At 34.6% G+C, this 19,308-nt stretch overlaps 1 protein-coding gene across 1 annotated transcript; it reads left to right on the top strand.

Annotated features, from left to right (window-relative positions):
- Positions 1-13,650: 13,650 nt before the first annotated feature.
- On the top strand, positions 13,651-16,382 carry LOC130947683 (uncharacterized). Its single transcript, XM_057876385.1, has 5 exons — positions 13,651-14,440; positions 15,073-15,194; positions 15,310-15,350; positions 15,456-15,554; positions 15,947-16,382. Exons 1-5 carry the CDS (start codon positions 13,900-13,902, stop codon positions 16,125-16,127), a joined length of 984 nt encoding a protein of 327 aa, XP_057732368.1. The 5' UTR covers positions 13,651-13,899; the 3' UTR covers positions 16,128-16,382.
- Positions 16,383-19,308: the final 2,926 nt, after the last annotated feature.

Here is a 19,308-nt window from a genome sequence, read left to right on the forward strand (position 1 = left end):
TGAATGTCCTATGAATCCATCACCTTTCTTAAGAAAAATGTTCTTAATTGAAAAAGAGAAGAATTGCATGAATTTCAGATTTTATAACAGATTAATTATATTGATGTGGTGGCAATACTTTTGTTCTCTGAATGTATGCTTAAACAGTGCATATGTCTTTTGAATTTGTGGTTCATGAATGTTAAAGTTATTGGCTCTTGAAAGAATGATGAAAAAGGAGACATGTTACTGAGGATCTGAAAAATCATAAAAATGATTCTTGAAGCAAGAAAAAGCAGTGAATACAAAAAAAAGAGAAGAAGCGAAAAAAAAAAGAGAGAAAAAGAACGAAAAAAAGGGAGAAAAAGAAAAAGAAAGAAAAAGAGAGAAATAAAGTTGTGATCCAAGGCAAAAAGAGTGTGCTTAAGAACCCTGGACACCTCTAATTGGGGACTCTAGCAAAGCTGAGTCACAATCTGAAAAGGTTCACCCAATTATGTGTCTGTGGTATGTATGTATCCGGTGGTAATACTGGAAGACAGAGTGCTTTGGGCCACGGCCAAGACTCAATAAGTAGCTGTGTTCAAGAATCATCATACTTAACTAGGAGAATCAATAACACTATCTGGATTCTGAGTTCCTAAAGAAGCCAATCATTCTGAATTTCAAAGGATAAAGTGAGATGCCAAAACTGTTAAGAGGCAAAAAGCTAAAAGTCCCGCTCATCTAATTAATACTGATCTTCATAGATGTTTTTGGAGTTCATTGCATATTCTCTTCTTTTTATCTTATTTGATTTTCAGTTGCTTGGGGACAAGCAACAATTTAAGTTTGGTGTTGTGATGAGCGGATAATTTGTACGCTTTTTGGCATTGTTTTTAGTATGTTTCTAGTAGGATTTAGTTAGTTTTTAGTATATTTTTATTAGTTTTTAGTTAAAATTCACTTTTCTGGACTTTACTATGAGTTTGTGTGTTTTTCTGTGATTTCAGGTATTTTTTGGCTGAAATTGAGGGACCTGAGCAAAAATCTGATTCAGAGACTGAAAAGGACTGCAGATGCTGTTGGATTCTGACCTCCCTGCACTCGAAGTGGATTTTCTGGAGCTACAGAAGCCCAATTGGCGCGCTCTCAACGGCGTTGGAAAGTAGACATCCTGGGATTTCCAGCAATATATGATAGTTCATACTTTGCCCAATATTTGATGGCCCAAACCAGCATTCAAAGTCACCTTTAGAATTCCCAGCGTTAAACGCCGGAACTGGCACCAAAGTGGGAGTTAAACGCCCAAACTGGCACAAAAGCTGGCGTTTAACTCCAAGAGAAGTCTCTACACGAAAATGCTTCAATGCTCAGCCCAAGCACACACCAAGTGGGCCCGGAAGTGGATTTTTATGTCATTTACTCATCCTTGTAATTCTTAAGCTACTAGTTCCCTATAAATAGGACCTTTTACTATTGTATTTTCATCTTCGGACATCTAGTTCTTAGATCATTGGGAGGATGGCCTCACGGCCATGCCTAGACCTTGTTCTTATGTATTTTCAATGGTGGAGTTTCTACACACCAAAGATTAAGGTGTGGAGCTCTGCTGTACCTCGAGTATTAATGCAATTACTATTGTTCTTCTATTCAATTCAGCTTGTTCTTATTCCAAGATATTCATTCGCACTCAAGAACTTGATGAATGTGATGATTATGTGATGCTCATCATCATTCTCACTTATGAACAAGTGACTGACAACCACTTCTGTTCTACAAGCAACAAGGTTCTGATGTTTATCTCTTGGGTTCTTTAACCGGAATCTTCGTGGTATAAGCTAGAATTGATGGCAGCATTCAAGAGAATCCAGAAGGTCTAAACCTTGTCTGTGGTATTCTGAGTAGGATTCAATGATTGAATGACTGTGACGAGCTTCAAACTCGCGATTGTGGGGCGTTAGTGACAGACGCAAAAGAATCACTGGATTCTATTCCGACATGATCGAGAACCGACAGCTGGATAGCCGTGCCGTGACAGGGTGCGTTGAACATTTCCACTGAGAAGATGAGAGGTAGCCACTGACAACGGTGAAACCCTTGCATACAGCTTTCCATGGAAAGGAGTAAGAAGGAATGGATGAAGACAGTAGGAAAGCAGAGAGACGGAAGGGACAAAGCATCTCCATTCGCTTATCTGAAATTCTCACCAATGAATTGCATAAGTATCTCTATCTTTATCTTTATGTTTTATTCATCACCTATACCCATTTGAGTCTGCCTGACTGAGATTTACAAGGTGACCATAGCTTGCTTCATACCAACAATCTCTGTAGGATCGACCCTTACTCGCGTAAGGTTTATTACTTGGACGACCCAGTACACTTGCTGGTTAGTTGTGCGAAGTTGTGATAAAGAGTTGAGATTGCAATTGTGCGTACCATGTTGATGGCGCCATTGATGATCACAATTTCGTGCACCACATAAATATGTAGTAAACGCAGTTAATGGCTAGCTATTGATTTTATATTATGATTACATGGATTGTCCTAAGTTAGGTGGAAAGTTTAAGTTAATTAAGGATTCAGATTTTAGTCCACTTGGCCAAATACAATCCTACCTTGACCCTAACCCATTATAACCCTTAAAAGACTTCTTGATTTGTGTATAGGTGCATTAAATTTTTGTTGATTGTTAGATGAAGAGCAAGCTATAGAAAGCAAGATTAGTAGAGAATTGAGAGAACTGACCCTAGACACTTGAGAGTTAGAATGATATACACTGCCAGTAAGGGTTCAGCGCTTAATTCTATGTTCCCTACTTTCATGAGCTATCTTCTTCTTGCAAGTTATTTGTATTGTATTTTGTGATTTGAATTAGTAAAATCCAGTTCATATTTGTTCTTGAAAGATTTATTTACTTTTTCACCAAGTAGGTAGAATCATCTTTGCATGTAGTTGCATTCATATAGATAGGTTGCATTTCATACATTTTATCATTCCTCTTCACTCCTTTATAGCTTCTCTTGAGCTTAGCATGGGGACATGCTAATGTTTAAGTGTGGGGAAGTTGATAAACCACTATTTTATGGTTTATCTTGTGCTCAATTGAGTGGATTTTATCAATCTTTCATACACTTATTCATACTAATTGCAGGAGTTTACGTTTTCCTTCCAGATTTTGTGTTATGATTGAAAACATGCTTCTTTGACCTTATATTTGCTAATATTAATCCTCTCTTATTACCATTAGATGCCAGGATATGTGTGTTAAGTGATTTCAGGGATTACAGGGCATGAATGGCTTAAAGGATGGAAAGGAAGCATGCAAAAGTGGAAGGAATACAAGAAGTTGAAGAAACTGCTAAGCTGTCCAGCCTGACCTCTTCGCACTCAAACGGTCATAACTTGAGCTACAGAGGTCCAAATGATATGGTTCTAGTTGCGTTGGAAATTTAACATCCGGGGCTTCGCAACGATATGTAATTTGGCATAGCTTCCCCGAAGTTAAGCGACGCGAACGCGTGGATGACGCGCCCGCGTCGCATCTGCAAAATCTCAATCCACGCAAACGTGTGAATGACGCCTCCACGTCACTTTGCCGCGACCTATACGAACCAGATTTCACAATCAGCGATTTTTGGGCTGTTTCTGACCCAGTTCTTGGTCTAGAAACACACAGATTAGAGGCTATAAAGTGGGGGAATCTATTAATTCATCATCATTTATTCATAATACACACTTTTCATAATTTAGATGTAGTTTTTAGAGAGAGAGGTTCTCTCCTCTCTCTTAGGTTTTAGGATTAGGATTTCTTTTAGTCATTAGAATTGTTTCTTTGTACTATGTTCAATAATTTATGTTTTTCTTCTATTTTTGTTTACTCTGAAACTTTTATTTATATTTGATTTACGTTGCCCAATTGGCTTATGAACTTTTCCATGTTAGAATTGATATCTTCATGCAATTTGAGGTATTCCAGATATTTATGATTTTAATTTAGCCTTATATACTTTTGGCTTTGGTTAGGTAATTGGTAACTCTTGAGTTGTCAAACTCAGCAGTGATTGAAATGGGCAGATTCTAATTAATCCAGATCGCTCTAAAGCTAGTCCTCCCACAGGGATTGACTAGGACTTGAGGATCAAGCTAATTAGTCCACTTGACCTTCCTTTGTTTAATAAAGGATAACTAAGTGAGATTAAAACTCAATTCTCATCACACCTGATAAGGATAACTAGGATAGGAATTCCAATTCCAATACCTTACCAAGAGTTTATTTTATTATTACTATTTTATATTTCTTATCATTTAACATACTTGTTCCTCACTTTCAAAACCCCCAATTTACAAGACTCATAACCAATAATAAGAACATACCTCCCTGCAATTCCTTGAGAAGACGACCCGAGGTTTAAATACTTCGGTTATCAATTTATTTAGGGGTTTGTTACTTGTGACAACCAAAACGTTTGTAAGAAAGGACTTTTGTTGGTTTAGAAGCTATACTTGCAACGGAAATTTATTCTGAATTCTAGACCACGCAAAAGTTCTCTCTTCAACCCTCTGTAGCAAAAATAGAGGTCAAGCAAGATATTCTTGAAGTCTCTGGATTAGACCTCGGATGGATGAACCCTCTATTCGAATACCTAAAATTCGACATTCTACCCAAGGAGGAAAAAGAGGACAAGAAAATCCGGAGGGAAGCACAAACATATACTTTAGTAAAAAATATTCTCTATAAAAAGGGAATATCAACACCATTATTAAAGTGCGTCCCGACCTCAAGGACAACAGAAGTCTTAGAAGAGGTCCACAATGGTATCTACGGGAGTCATCTCAGAGCTAGGTCATTAGCCAGGAAGGTCATTCGAGCTAGATTTTACTAGCCGACCTTGCAAAAAGATGCCACAGAATTCGTGAAGAAGTGCCAACCATGCCAGATGCATGCAATCTTCCACGTCGCTCCCCCCGAGGAGCTCATTAGTATAATTTCTTCATGACCTTTCGCAAAATGGGGATTGGACTTGTTAGGACCATTTTCCCAAGCGTCTGGACAAGTAAAATACTTAATAGTGGGGGTAGACTACTTCACAAAGTGGATAGAAGCAGAACTATTGGCCACCATCACCGCCCAGAGAAGTTGTAAGTTTCTCTACAAAAATATTATCACAAGGTATTGAGTACCTCACTCCATCACCACTGATAATGGCACTCAGTTCACCGACTCAACCTTCAGAAACCTAGTAGCCAGTATGAAGATCAAGCATCAGTTTACCTCGGTAGAACATCCACAAGCCAATGGGCAAGCCGAGGTAGCCAACAAAGTCATACTGGCAGGGTTGAAGAAAAGGTTGCAAGATGCAAAGGGAGCTTGGGCAGAAGAACTCCCACAAGTACTATGGGCTTATCAATTTCTAATCAAAACTGGGGATGGAAAGCTCGCTGCTAATTGGAAAGGACCATACAAAATTAGTGAGGTCTTAGGAAAGGGTGACCGACATAAATGGCACCGAGCTACCTAGGTCATGGCATGCTTGTAATATGAAAAGGTACTATAGTTAAAAGCGAACTTCACTCCCTGATATACTCTTTTCCCAACTTCATGTTTTTTTCCAAAGAAAGGGTTTTCCTAAAAGGGAGTTTTTAACGAGGCATCAAAGTGGGGCTAAGGGGGAACAAATTGACAAAACCCTTAATAGCAAAAAAGTACCTTTGCAAATAAATAAAGATCTTTTTTCCATATCTCTATATAAATTCCTTTTTTCTCTTTCTACGAAACGCGCCGACTTAAGCTCGACAAAACGTGAAAATCCCATGAATCGACCTAAAAGGTCGTCAGGATAAAATGACGAGGTACAAGTCGGTGTAAATAAGTTATAAAAGTAGATCATCATAAACTCGGAAATTTATCGACTTACAAGTCGGTAAAATCGAGAAGAACAAAAATTCATCGCGAAAATAACCTAATTTACAGAAACTCAATAGAACAAAAATTGAGTACGAGGAATACCAAAAAGAGATAAGAAAAAAACCAAAGGCAAAGGCTGTCCCAAGTCTTTGAGAAAATTCAAAGTAACTCAGACAAAAGACAGCTAGTCAAGATAAAAAATTTTCAAGAAAAAAAAAGATAAAAAAAGGTTTTTCAAAACAGAAAGCATGCACGCAATAATATCATAAACCCTTATCCAAAAAAGGGTATTTTTAAATATTTTGTTTAAACGGCCATAGAGGGCCAAGAAGTGTCAAGAAGCAAACCACCACCAAGCAACAAAAACAAATAGTTCAAAAAATAAGGGGCCTACAAGCCGGCCCCAATAGCCAGATTTCAATTAAGACGGAAGATTAGTATCACCGGAAGGAAGGTCACCACCACCACCAGAAGGATCAACAGGGAGAGAAGTCGGAGCAGCATCAAGAGAGGACAGAGCAGGCTAGTCGGGATCTTGAGGGGGAACTCCAAAGGAACTTGGCACGTCTCCCCGAAGAGGGGACTCCACTATCCTTTGTCCCATCGTCTTCAAATCAGAGTCAGTCGCAGGTCAGGGAGGAGAGACAATAGCACCATCCCCTACGATCTTGTCAGGATCTAACGGAGAAAGGTCCAAGTCGGGAGCGATAACTCCGACTTGTTCCTTAAAGATCCTCCATTCCTCCTCCGCACCCTCAGCGATCGAGTCCTCTAAATCCTAGAAAGCATCCCGACATCCAGAGAGCTCCTTCTTCAGATCCAGGTTCTCCCCAAATATCCTAACGTAATTCTGCTTCGCCTTCTCTTTAAGGCCCTCCGCCATGGCACACTGGCCCATCAACTTTTTCTCCCTCTCCCAAAGCCGATCCCTCTCCTCCTTTAATTTGGTAACCTCCTCCGTTAACCTCTTCTCCTCTTCCTGATATAAGAAAATCCTCCCTTTGAGCTCCTCAACCTTTTGGGTAGAATCCAAAGAGCTAAGGGGAGTCTGTTCTAAAATATCCAGAAGTTTTGTACAAACCCCAGCTGCCCGGACGCTCCCCTAAACAATAACATTCAGATGGTTTCGAACCATAGCATCCTCCATACTGATTGAGGTATGGAGAAAAATATGGTTCCAGACAAATTGAGGACCATTGAATGTAGTCCCGGAAGAAGAGCCAGGAGTTTTTCGCTTATTCTTCTCGGGCTCAGGGGAAGATCAGGGAAGAGGGGGAGGAGAAAAAAGAGAAGAGGTAGAAGAAGAATACCATGATAGGACGAGAAGAAGTCTCCAAGTTGTGAGGAGGAGGAGGAAGGGGAGGAGGAGGAGGAAGAGTGCCAGCAGCCCTTGCCGCGTTCACCCGTGCCCGAGATCTCTTTCTGGCATCTTGGACTTTTTTATAAGAAGAGGCAGAAGCTTTCTTCACCATTTCTGAAAAAGAAGAAGGCAAATAATCAATTCACAAGAAAATCAGAAATATTCCAAAGTCGGAAATAACTAAAACAAGTCGGAGAAAATAAAAAAACAACCAAGTCTACCTATTTGGGTCCGAACAAAATTCGGAGACCCTTGGAGAAATTTCTTTGTATCCAAATAAGGGGTCCTCCCCCAAACTTCTCGGAGGAACCCCACAACAGCCTCTTCGACCTCATCTAAGTCGACCAAACCATACTTCTCCATAGGAGAAGCCTCCAACCAGTGTAAAGGAATGCGAGGAGCAGAATTTTCATCCAGAAAAAAGGGGTGGTGACCCTCTACTGCTTGAACTTTAAAAAGAAGTTTTTGAAGTCATGGAAAGATTCATCAAAGAGGGTGAAAACTCTCCGACCTTGGATGACCCAGAAAGATACCCACTGTTGTTTATCATTTTGCCCACTAAAGGGCTTGGTCATATGAAAAAGAAAGAAGAAAATCTTCAAAGAAGTCGGAAAATCTAATTCCCAGCTAATAAGTTGATAAATTTTCATAAAACCCCAAGAATTGGGGTGAAGCTGGGTAGGAGCAACTCAACAATGCGACAACACGGAGATTTCAAAATTAGAAAATGGCAGAAGAACTCCCAAATGGGTAAACAGACAATCATACATAAAAAAGGAAGGAGGTCAGTGTCAGCGGCTTTCCCAAAACAAACCCGGTCTTCGGGACCCGGGGCAACCAACTCATACTTGGGTTCGTCCTCCTCAAGAACACATATTCTATGGTGAGTACGAAGATCAGTAATATAATCAGTGTCTACAAGGGGTTCTTCCCCAAGGACTGTGACATCCACCCATTGGGAAAGAGACTCTAGGGAAGACATCTTTTATCTAAGAAAGGTGACGAAACCTACAAAGAAAAAAGGGAATGGATCAAAAACAGGGTCTCTAGAAAAGTCTAAAACATTAACTACAATAAATAGAGTCACCAGGTCTACAGTCAGACGCATCATAAACGCTCCTGTAAAAACAAAATATGCAAAACGAAAGCATCTCATAAAAGAGGAAATGGAAAGGAACTGACCTTTACTTCTGAAAGAATCAGGCGCGACAGCAAACACTTGAAAAAGGAAGAAGCTTTCTTTCGAAGAGTGTAAATGCGAAACTTTTCAGAAACGAAACAAAGAAAGAGAGGAAAAGTATTTATAAAGACGCCAGGGGCATAATGGTAAAGTCAAAGCGGTGATTAAAGAAATGCGCCGTTACCAATGTAACTGCTCCCCGCGTGTAAATACGCAAATTCCTAACGGACGCGACGTTTGATTAGACGCTACTGTTGAGAAATTTTGAATCACGTCGACTTCGAAAAATCACGTCGGTTTCGAAAAATCACGTCGGTTCCTCATCATGTCGGTTACAAGCCCGAGTTAAAATACTCGAGTCCAACTCTTAAAAGAAAGAGATTATACTCGAGTAGGGGCACTGTTCATACCCTGACCCAACACTAAGGCCCAGGTCCAAGGTAAAGGCCCAATCCAAAATTGGCCCTCACTCGACACCGACCTTCTCTCAAGAAGTCGGATCGAACCATGACTTGCTTCGAGGAAGTCGGGGGTGAAGATTAGCTGGCAGATAACCCTTATTCGAATAGGTAACTGCCCCTAAAATCTCTCAACCCAGAAGCCATATCTCAACTTCCCTAAAATAAAGGGATGGTTATCCTCCTTAAAAAGTGGAACTACTTCAACGGTGATTATTAGTTCACCACTATAAATACACTGACACCCCTCAGGTATCATTAAGTTCCAATACTCTCTAAACTTGCTTAGACCCTTGCTGACTTAGGCATCAGAGTGTCTTTGCAGGTATCACCCCCCATTCTCTCATACACTCAAGTCGGACGGAGGCTCTCAGACGCGAACCTAGTCAAAGGGCTCTCTCCTTCAGACGATTAGGTCAACCCAACAAGTCCAACCCATTAATCTCCAATTACCCATCATAACAGTTGTTATGTATTAGATTAGTTCTAAATGTTTTGAAAATTTAGAGTATATTTGATTTAAATAAAATTTAAAATAAAAACAAAATAAAATTTTTAAGAGTATTTTTAAAATTTTTGACAAATTAAAAAAAATATATTTTTCACAATATAAAAAGTTAGCTGTTTCTCTTTGGTTTCTTCGCTTAGAAATTTAATCGAATATTTTCTTGCTAGCTAGCACTAGCAGCTTGTTGGCAATTGAGATTTAGAATTATCCATACTAATGACACTGATGCTTATCACTTTCTTTTTCAAGAACATTGTTTGGTTCTTGTCCATTTTATAATTAACGATACACATGTTACTTGTCCCTGTAGGTATGAATTCGATTTAGTCTCAAAGTCGTGCAAGTAACGTGCAATTTTGCCCAGGAATAAGATTTTGTGATATCACAACTTACCATGCTTTTTAACTAACATCCTAGCATTTTTATCAATTTTCATATGGAAAAAGAAAATTCAAGGATCAACAATTTTATTTTATATTGGTTAGTATTTTTTTGCCAATAGTTCAATACTTTTATTCTAATAGTTTAATAATATATTTTTAATTAATATTTTTAAATATTATTAATTAATTGTTAGCCAAAAATAATAAATTCAATTAGTACTCTAATATTATCCTTTAAATCTTATGGTAAATAATACAATTTTTTTCTTTTGTTTTTAGCTATGAAGTATGAACATTTTTTTTATTTGTCGTATCTGCGTATCAAACACATTTTAGATATGATACTCATCGACACTTGTCCGAAAGATGTGTTTTCTTACTTTTCTTTGTCCAACCCTATTTCAATAAAAAAAAAATTTCTGGACACACCTAAATACCATGATGTGTCAGCATATTCAGTCTTATTTTTAATATATACTCTTGAAATGAGTTTAAAAATAGTATATATTATTAATTATTAAAATAAAAAATACTTTAAATATTTTATATAATTAAAAATAAATAATAAAAATAATTAATTAATTTATATTTTAATATTAATAAAATACCAAAATATCATGATAATTTATTTAAAATCTATTATATATTTCTAATTTTACAACCAAAATGTGTCATATGTCACTCTCTCATTGCAATTGGAATCAAATATTTTCCTCCAAAATTAAGGAATTTTACTCTCCCTCTTACTAATTTTACAACCAAAATGTGTCATATGTCACTCTCTCATTGTAATTGAAATTAAATATTTTCCTCTAAAATTAAAGAATTCTTCACTCCTATTTACTAATTTTACAACCAAATTGTGCCACATGTCACTCCCTCATTACAATTGAAATCAAATCTCTTTCCCTCCAAAATTAAAGAGTTCTCCCCTCTTCCCTCTTTCTTTCTCTATTTCTCTCATTCCTTCAACCATTCTATCTATTTTATATATCATTATCAATGACTAATTACTAATTTGACAATCAAAATGTGCAACATGACATTCTTTAATTGCATTAAAATTTGAATTGAAATATATCTATATTATGTATCATATATTACTATCTAATTTAATAACCAAATGTGTCACATGACACTCTCTTATTAAAATTGAGAGAAAAAATATTTTTTTCAAAATTAATAAACTCCCTTACTAAATTCTCTTATATACCTCTCTCCATTTTTCTATTTCTCTCTACTATTTTTACTCTATATATAATTTATATTTTATATTAGTAATTTGACAAATCAAAATATGTCATCCGATATTTTTTTACAATTAAAATAAAATTTTTTTCTTCCAAAATTAACAAACTCTCACTCTCACTCTTCATCTTTATCTTTCTCTCTCTTTTCTCTCATTTTCTATTTTTTCTATCTTTCTCTTTTATAGAAAACAAAATTAACAAAATAATATAATTAAATAAAAATATTATTATTATTGTTTTTATATACATAATTTTTTAGTTTTTTATTTAGTTTTGAATTTTCACCGCTTATCTTTTTAATTTATATTTTTATTTCTCTTTTTTCAAATATTTATTACATATAATTTGGAGAGAATACTAATGTTATAATTAAAAGTTAGAATCAAGATTTAATTGTTTTAAAAAAATTAATTTTGAGTTAATTTTATAACTATCAGTATAATTTTTTTATGCTAATATCTAATTATAATTTTATATACATAGAGAGAAAAAATATTATTTTTAAATAGAAAGTATAAAAATTAATTTTTTTTATTTGTACAACAAATTTAACAGTTAACACTTAATTAAATGTAAAAGTATACACGTTAAATTGTTTTAAATTTTAGATAACGAATATTAAAATTAATTATTAATATAAAATTAGACTTTTTCATATAAAAATAACAACTAAGAATCTTATTATTTAATTTTTTATCTACAGATACCTTAGTCTTTTTAGTTAGAGACTTTATCAATCTACGATTTTTTTGTAAAAGTAGTTTGATTTTATAAATCTTTTGTGCTATGCATAATATATATTGTCGGAACAAAATGGATCATAAAAATTTCAAATTCATGTATCCGTGTGTCCCATATCGTGTCGTATTCCATATCTATGACAGCATCCATGTATCATAGATTAATTTTAATATCAGTTTCACTATAAACATAATACATGATAAAATACAATAATATTGTTTAATATATATAACCAATCTTACTTAATAGGATAAGATTTTGTTATTATTATTATTATAGTAACAAAATTATCCATTTATAATATATATTAGAATATAAATTATACACATTAAAATATATAAAAAAAATATATTATATATTTATATATAAATATGATTGATTTAATGATTAATTTTTTATATTTATATAATATTTTTTTATATATGTAAAAATTTATGTAATTTTTTTATATAAAATTAATAATTAAATAATTTAATTAAATATTTCAATCATCTAATAATATTTATCTATTAATTTTACGTAAAAATAATTCACATAAATCTTTACCATATATATACGTTCACTATTTCCGGGCTGAAATCTTTTGTAATCCCTATAGTTTTAACTTCTATATATGTGCCAGAATATAAAGTTATATAACGTGTGACAATTGTGACATGGTGTTTCCTTTATAACGCAAATATATGTGATACGTTGCGGATAAAATCTCTAAAGAGAAATGGAACCTTTCGCATAATGTAATTGTCCTCCTCACAAATTAAAGAATTCAGTCAGACAGCAACTAAAAATAAACTCTTAACAAAATTATTGATGCGTGTAGTAGTAAAAAGTACCTAATAGCAAAATAAACTACAAAAGTAAGACATTAGTTCTTTTTATCTCAATTTTTTTGTGATGACCAAATTATTATTTTATTCTTTGTTAAGAGCCACATTCTAATAGGTTACAATTGTTTTATTGACCAAACGATATGCACGCTACTGTGGATGAAGATGGGACCATCACAGTCTACACAGCAGCACAAAGAAAGGAATATCCTTTATTCGCCGTAATTATCTTCGACAAAAGAAAAAGTAAAAAAAAAAAAAAAACGAAAACTACCAGAATAGGTAAGCTAGCGATTAGATGATTCCGGACTCTGGAGCAAAATTTTCTTTTTTTTTTTTTTTAATTTTCAGATTTACTAATGCTTGCATAAGAATCAAATTCGAAAAAGGAAACCAAATTATGCCGCATGTGTTCATCTACTAACAATACGTTCAAGTTTTTTTTTTTTTTTTTGGTGACTACAATACGTTCAAGTTTAATACCAAAGTATAATTCTTTATATTAATTTTCTTTACAAAGGATATTAAACTTAATTATTCATATGAAGCTTGATAGCAAAAGTCTTGATATTATCATAAATAAACTATACCCTTAATATATTTTGAAAGAGAGCGTTGTTATGTACTCATCTTTAATTTTATAATGGTAAAAATTTACATACAATCATATTTATATAAAATTATTAGTTAAAAAGTATTAAATAATAATTTAATTAAATATATTAAAATATCTAATAATTTTTTACTATAGGAAGATAATTACACATAAATTTTTATATTTAATAATTTTACCTGATGTAGTACTTATACGATGCATAGATATATATTAATGAATATAAAATAGTTTTGTATGTTGCATTTAATTAGTTTATAATAAAGTATAGTAGTTATTTCTCTAATGAGCTATCCTAAATAATTTGATAACAACAATGAATAAATTAAAAAAAATTAGTTGCCAAATAGGCATGTGTTAATTAGCTCCAACAATAGCATTTGAAATATTCCTCAAAATCTCAGACCCCACCTAACCCCAAAGTGGTTGCCTTTTTGTTTTCTATTATTTCTTTCACTTTTACTTTTTCTCATTGTTATTGTTATTGTTATTGTTATTGATATTCCCTCAATCTCGTGTGTCCAATAAAGCATGCTTCGCCGTCACACACAGATACACGTTGTTGTTCTCACCAACCAAAAACTCCTCTCTGCCCGCTAATTCCAATTCATTCACCGCCACCATGGGTGCGTAGGATAAGCCACTGCACACGATAGTATCATCATTCATCCACTACTACACTACGCACTACCATTCAACCGCCAACAATCCATGCTCAGAGGTGTGCTCTGCGCCACACGTCCCAAGCCTTGGATCCTCTCCGCCGCCATCCTTCATGCATCTCTCCACCACTCCTCCGCTCGTCTCCTCCATGCTCCGCCGCTTTTCCCCCAACTCCTCCGACGAACAGACACCCGTAGACACCACTCCAGTGCCTGCAATCATGGCGGAGATTTCGGCGGCGGAGGTGCGGCTTCGATATGGCATGCAATCATGCCTTGTGGTGGCGGAGCCGGAAGTGGCAAGAAGCTCCGACATCGCGGCGTGGTGGCGGTGCACCACCACGACCACGAGCTGAAGGGCGAGGGATCTTGGAACGTCGCGTGGGACGCGCGGCCTGCCAGGTGGCTCCACCGTCCCGATTCGGCGTGGCTCCTGTTCGGTGTCTGTGCTTGCCTTGCCCCACCGGTTTCCTCTGTCGCCGATCTCGAGGCTACGCCGCCGGCGACTGCGACTGTGGTTAATCGCGACATGAATACCGAGGGACAGGGAGTGAAGGTGGATGGACTCTCTTCTGATTACAGAGTCACTGGTTCGTTCATTCTTATTTCAATTTCCTCTTTCTGTTTCCTGATTTCATATATGACCTTTTGTTTTTTCCATCAAGAGACAGTGATTAATTATATATGAGAGGCTCATAGGCTGATATAGTTGTTATTTTTTTGTGTTGCATGGTTGTTTTTAATTATATAATATGAAAAGTGTTTGATTGCATGAGTAATGTGTAAATAAATGAACTATGCTTTTAATTTGGGAGGATGCAACTTTTAACAATGATGGTCACTTTATGTAAAATAAAACCCCACTTTTGTCTTTAATGAATGATTTATTTCCTTTTCTTTAATTTGTTTGTTTTAAGGAAATTTGTTTTATGTTGCTTGTTTTGGGTTTCTTTTCCTTTAGTTTGTGTTTGTGCTAGAGCTTTTTTGTTAAAACTTCAAAGAAATGCAAAGCAACCCTGTATAACCTTCAATGATTTAAGACTCTTTTCTTTTGTTAAAAATCGTTAAGACTGGTTCTCTTGAACCACAACCCTTTGTTCTCTTTATACAAGCAACATGAAGAGCTATTCTATTTATTGTATTTATGAGGTTGTAAGTTGAAGAATGTTTTGTTATATTTATTTAACTATTCATTTATCAATTATCTCAATGAATGGTATAGGCGTGCTTGCTGATGGTCGATGTCTATTTAGAGCCATAGCTCATGGAGCTTGTTTGAGAAATGGGGAAGCAGCACCTGACGAGAGGCGCCAAAGGGAACTTGCCGACGAACTGAGAGCTCAGGTAAGATCTTGCTGTTTGAAATGCAGATAAGATAGTTCTATTTGCTTTAGTACACTTATTTTTTAAAAATGATCTCTGTAACCATGGTAGACCGTTATGCCATTGTTTTATTTAGGTGGTAGAAGAGTTGATGAAGAGACGCGAGGAAACTGAATGGTAGGATTTGTCATATATGATATGATATAATATATATATACAAGAATTTGTTGGTTTATGTTTTCAATGACTTTATTATTTATTATTCCTGTGTTGCTTCCTTAGGTTTATAGAAGGGGACTTTGATACATATGTAAAGAGAATTCAGCAGCCTTATGTATGGGGCGGGGAACCTGAGTTGTTGATGGCTTCTCATGTTTTGAAGTGAGTATTAATTTTTATAGAATTTGATTTCTCTGTGTTGGTTCTACTTATTTGCTTGGTTAATTTGCACTTGATGTCATGCCTAGACAGTAGTTATCTTTCATTAACAAGAATTTTTTATTGTTAAAAAATGAAATTCGAAAACTACAACGAATCATCAAGATCCTTGTTTCTTACAACTTTTTAGTACCCAAGTCTCATCAGTCACAAACTTTTAGAATCAATCTCAGAACAAACCACAATTATTTTGAAATATGATACAAAAAAGGCAGATGTGTTTATCTGTAGATGGATATAAAATTTATTGTTCTAATGCTACTGCTAGGATTCAGTGAATATGATTTCTGTTTATTTCGAACATTTGTGTCTAATACACTCTGCATAAATAATAGGACACCTATCTCAGTCTTCATGAGGGACACAAGCTCTCTTAGTTTGGTAAACATAGCAAAATATGGGGAAGAATACAGGAATGAGAAGGACATGTGTATTAATGTGTTGTTTCATGGGTATGGCCACTATGACATATTGGAGACTTTATCAACCGAGAGTTGCCTGGAATCAAGTGCATAGAAGTTGATGGTATTAGGAATACACGATGTTGCAATTAAGACTTGTCTAGCCATTTTTCATTTTCAAAGAATTTCTAATGAATTCAGTAGCTTATTGAGATTGTATTTACAAGAGACTTGGATCCAAGCAACAGGCTTGTGCAATTTTTGTAACTTCTTTAGATGTTTGAAATTCGACACAATAATTTTTCTATAACGAAAAAAAAACGAAAAATAAATTGAAAAATGTTCAAGACCATCAAATTTATTGTTTAATAATTCTTTTAGTTTAGTAATTCAACAACATATTTTTAATGGTTAATTGATGAATAAAAACAAAAATTCTGATGGTTTCCTAGCATTCTTCAAATAAATTTTGTTACCAATAATTGTCTTGATTCACTTAAAATAAATTGTCTGTAATTTGAGTTGTTATTTTAAAATGAATTATGACATGTTTAAGAGGAAAAAAAAATAAGAAGTGTTGTGTAATTATTTAAATTTTCAAAGATTCTGTTAGTAGAAATATTATGCACATTAAGAATTAAGTATCAAATTAGTTATCATATATTTTTGTATAAATATATTGATAATTAACTTACTTTTAATATATATATTTTTGTATTTTAATATGTATTTTATATATGTAGTCAATTTAGTATTGACTAATATTTTTATCCGTAATAATATTGTAGGAATATAAATTTTTTAAAATTATGATTTTTTATATATATGTAATATAGTTGTTCTTTTAATTGTGTGGACAATGTTAAAGGTTCTTTCAAACTTGCCAATTTTAAAATTAAATGAAAGTTTAGAATCATTGAACAAATACAAAAGATGTTATATTTTTATATGTTTTTATTTTTAAATTAATTTCATTAATCTATCAAAATTTATAATATAGTGTTTCAACTTTAGAAAACATTGTTTGTTAATGTTAGAAAGATTTTATAAATATTTTGTTAGTTATTTCAAAAACTAACTGTTTTTTTTATATGATCAAGATCAATGACGTTCTTAAAAGACTTAAAAGGATGAAATGTCATTTTTATCCCAAAACATATATATATATATATTGCTATTTATGTATCAAATGATCTAAAAAGTAGGAGTGAGCACGTGTCGGTTTGGTTCGGGTTCAATGTGAAATTAGAACTGAATCGATCAAAATATAATTGGTTCGGTTTCGTTTGGATTTGTATTTTTTTGTGTATGTACCCGAACTAAACCAAATCGATTAAGAACAGATTGGTTCGGTTCGGGTAATTGAGTACCCAATGACTTTAAAATTTATAAAATGAACCAAATTTTATCTTAAAAATTCAACAAGTACAATAAACATGTAACATAAATATAATAATCTAAACATGTTAAACACCAAATATATTAAAAACTAAATTCATTAAAATCCAAACATATTAATAGTGAATAATGTGTGTGTGATCGGGTTTACAGGTTGGTTCGGGTTCCGCACCTACCCGAACTGTAATACCCGGTCTAACCGAAATTAATTGAATAATAAGTTAAGTAGGAGCGAATATGGTTGGAAGATTTGGCAATTGGAATTTGATGATTTAAATATGATATTTGGATTCAGTGAATTTTTTCGAGTCGGAAGACATAGTTTTCTGCGTAAAAGCGTGCAGTGGAATTTTGACCGGCAGTACCGGCTGAGACCTGTCTGGTACTGCAGCTGAGAAAATTGATTATAAGTAAATAGGATTAAGAAATGAGGAATTATAATTAAGAGAGGTAGAAATATTTGAAGTGCGATTTAGAGCACTAATCTTAAAGGTTTTGGTCCAAAATTGGGCCAACGGACAAAAATAAGTGAATCGGGTCTAAGTGGGCCCAAGATCCAACATATATAAACATTAGTTATGAGCATTTCAGCTCATTTTACCCTAAAAGGAAGGGTTGGGGCGCTGAAATTGAGAAGAGAGAAGAGAAGAGAGAAAACCTAACTCTCTTTGATCTTCAAACCACCATAACTTGAGCTACGGAGCTCCGATTGACGAGCCGTTTGCGACCACGCGTCGCTTTTCTCATCCTCTACAATTCTATCTAAGTTTTGTGGTGAGTATTCCATTCATCTCTGTCCATTTTTCGAAATTCTCCACTGTTATACGTTTTTGGATAGTTAGTGTTGAAATCTTGTGATTTTGGGTATTTAGGGATACTCCAACATGGATTCTAAGTGGGTTCTATCCCTACTTCATATGGGCTAAGGTAAGAAGTGCTCAAACCCTTGTGATTTGTCATTTTTATGAGCCCTAGGTTGATGTATGTATGTGATATTAGTTATGTTAGTGTGTTTGATGATCTTGGTGCACAACTAGGAGATTGGTGTTGCTTGAGGAGCTTTGATGAGGCTTGGGGCTAAGGTTGGTGGAGACTTCTAAAGAAGAGGCTCAATTGATTTGGCTACAAGAGGTACGGTTTAAGTTCATTTAAGTACCGTGTGGTGTGATGAGAATTCCTAGGCTAGATGCCCCTAGGATTAAGTTTGGATTGTGTAAATGGTTGGTGCTAATATGTATAGTTGGTATGTAATGTGAATTAATGATTGGGTTGAGAATTGTGTGGCCTTGTATGCTTGGTGTATTGAAAATTTGATGTATTGGGTAATGAGTATTGATTTGTGGTTTATGCATTTAAATTATGAAATTGGGCCAGAGGCCGTGAATTTTGGGTCGGAGGCCGAAAAGAGGTAAGGAAGGTAAGTTGACGTGTGCATTGTATGATGACACAAGTGATTGGATGAATTTCAGATAATGAATATATGAATGATTGGTTTGGTTATTGACTAATAAGGTTTGAGGAGTTGAAGTGTGGAATTTGGTAATTTTTGGTGAAATTGTATAGATGAGGTATGTTTGGTTTTGGTTGAGATATATTATGTGGTCATATATGTGATCATGATTATTGATGCCTTGATGGTATGATGATGCATGAGAGATATGTATGTTGTGATATATGCTTGAGAAATAATTAAGGTTGATTTGTGGGTGAAACTATATGATAGTGAGTATGATATTGATTATGTATAATGATGATTGATTGGAAATAGTACTGTTGGAAATTGGGATGAGGAAGGATGTATGACATGTTAATGTGTTTGTAATTTAGCCATTTGTTTGAAATGGGTAAAAATGGTTATATGGCAGTTTTGTGAATCGTGGTAAAGTGTTAATGTATGA

This window comes from Arachis stenosperma, chromosome 9, assembly GCF_014773155.1.
Source record: "Arachis stenosperma cultivar V10309 chromosome 9, arast.V10309.gnm1.PFL2, whole genome shotgun sequence".
Classification (NCBI taxonomy): Eukaryota; Viridiplantae; Streptophyta; class Magnoliopsida; order Fabales; family Fabaceae; genus Arachis; species Arachis stenosperma.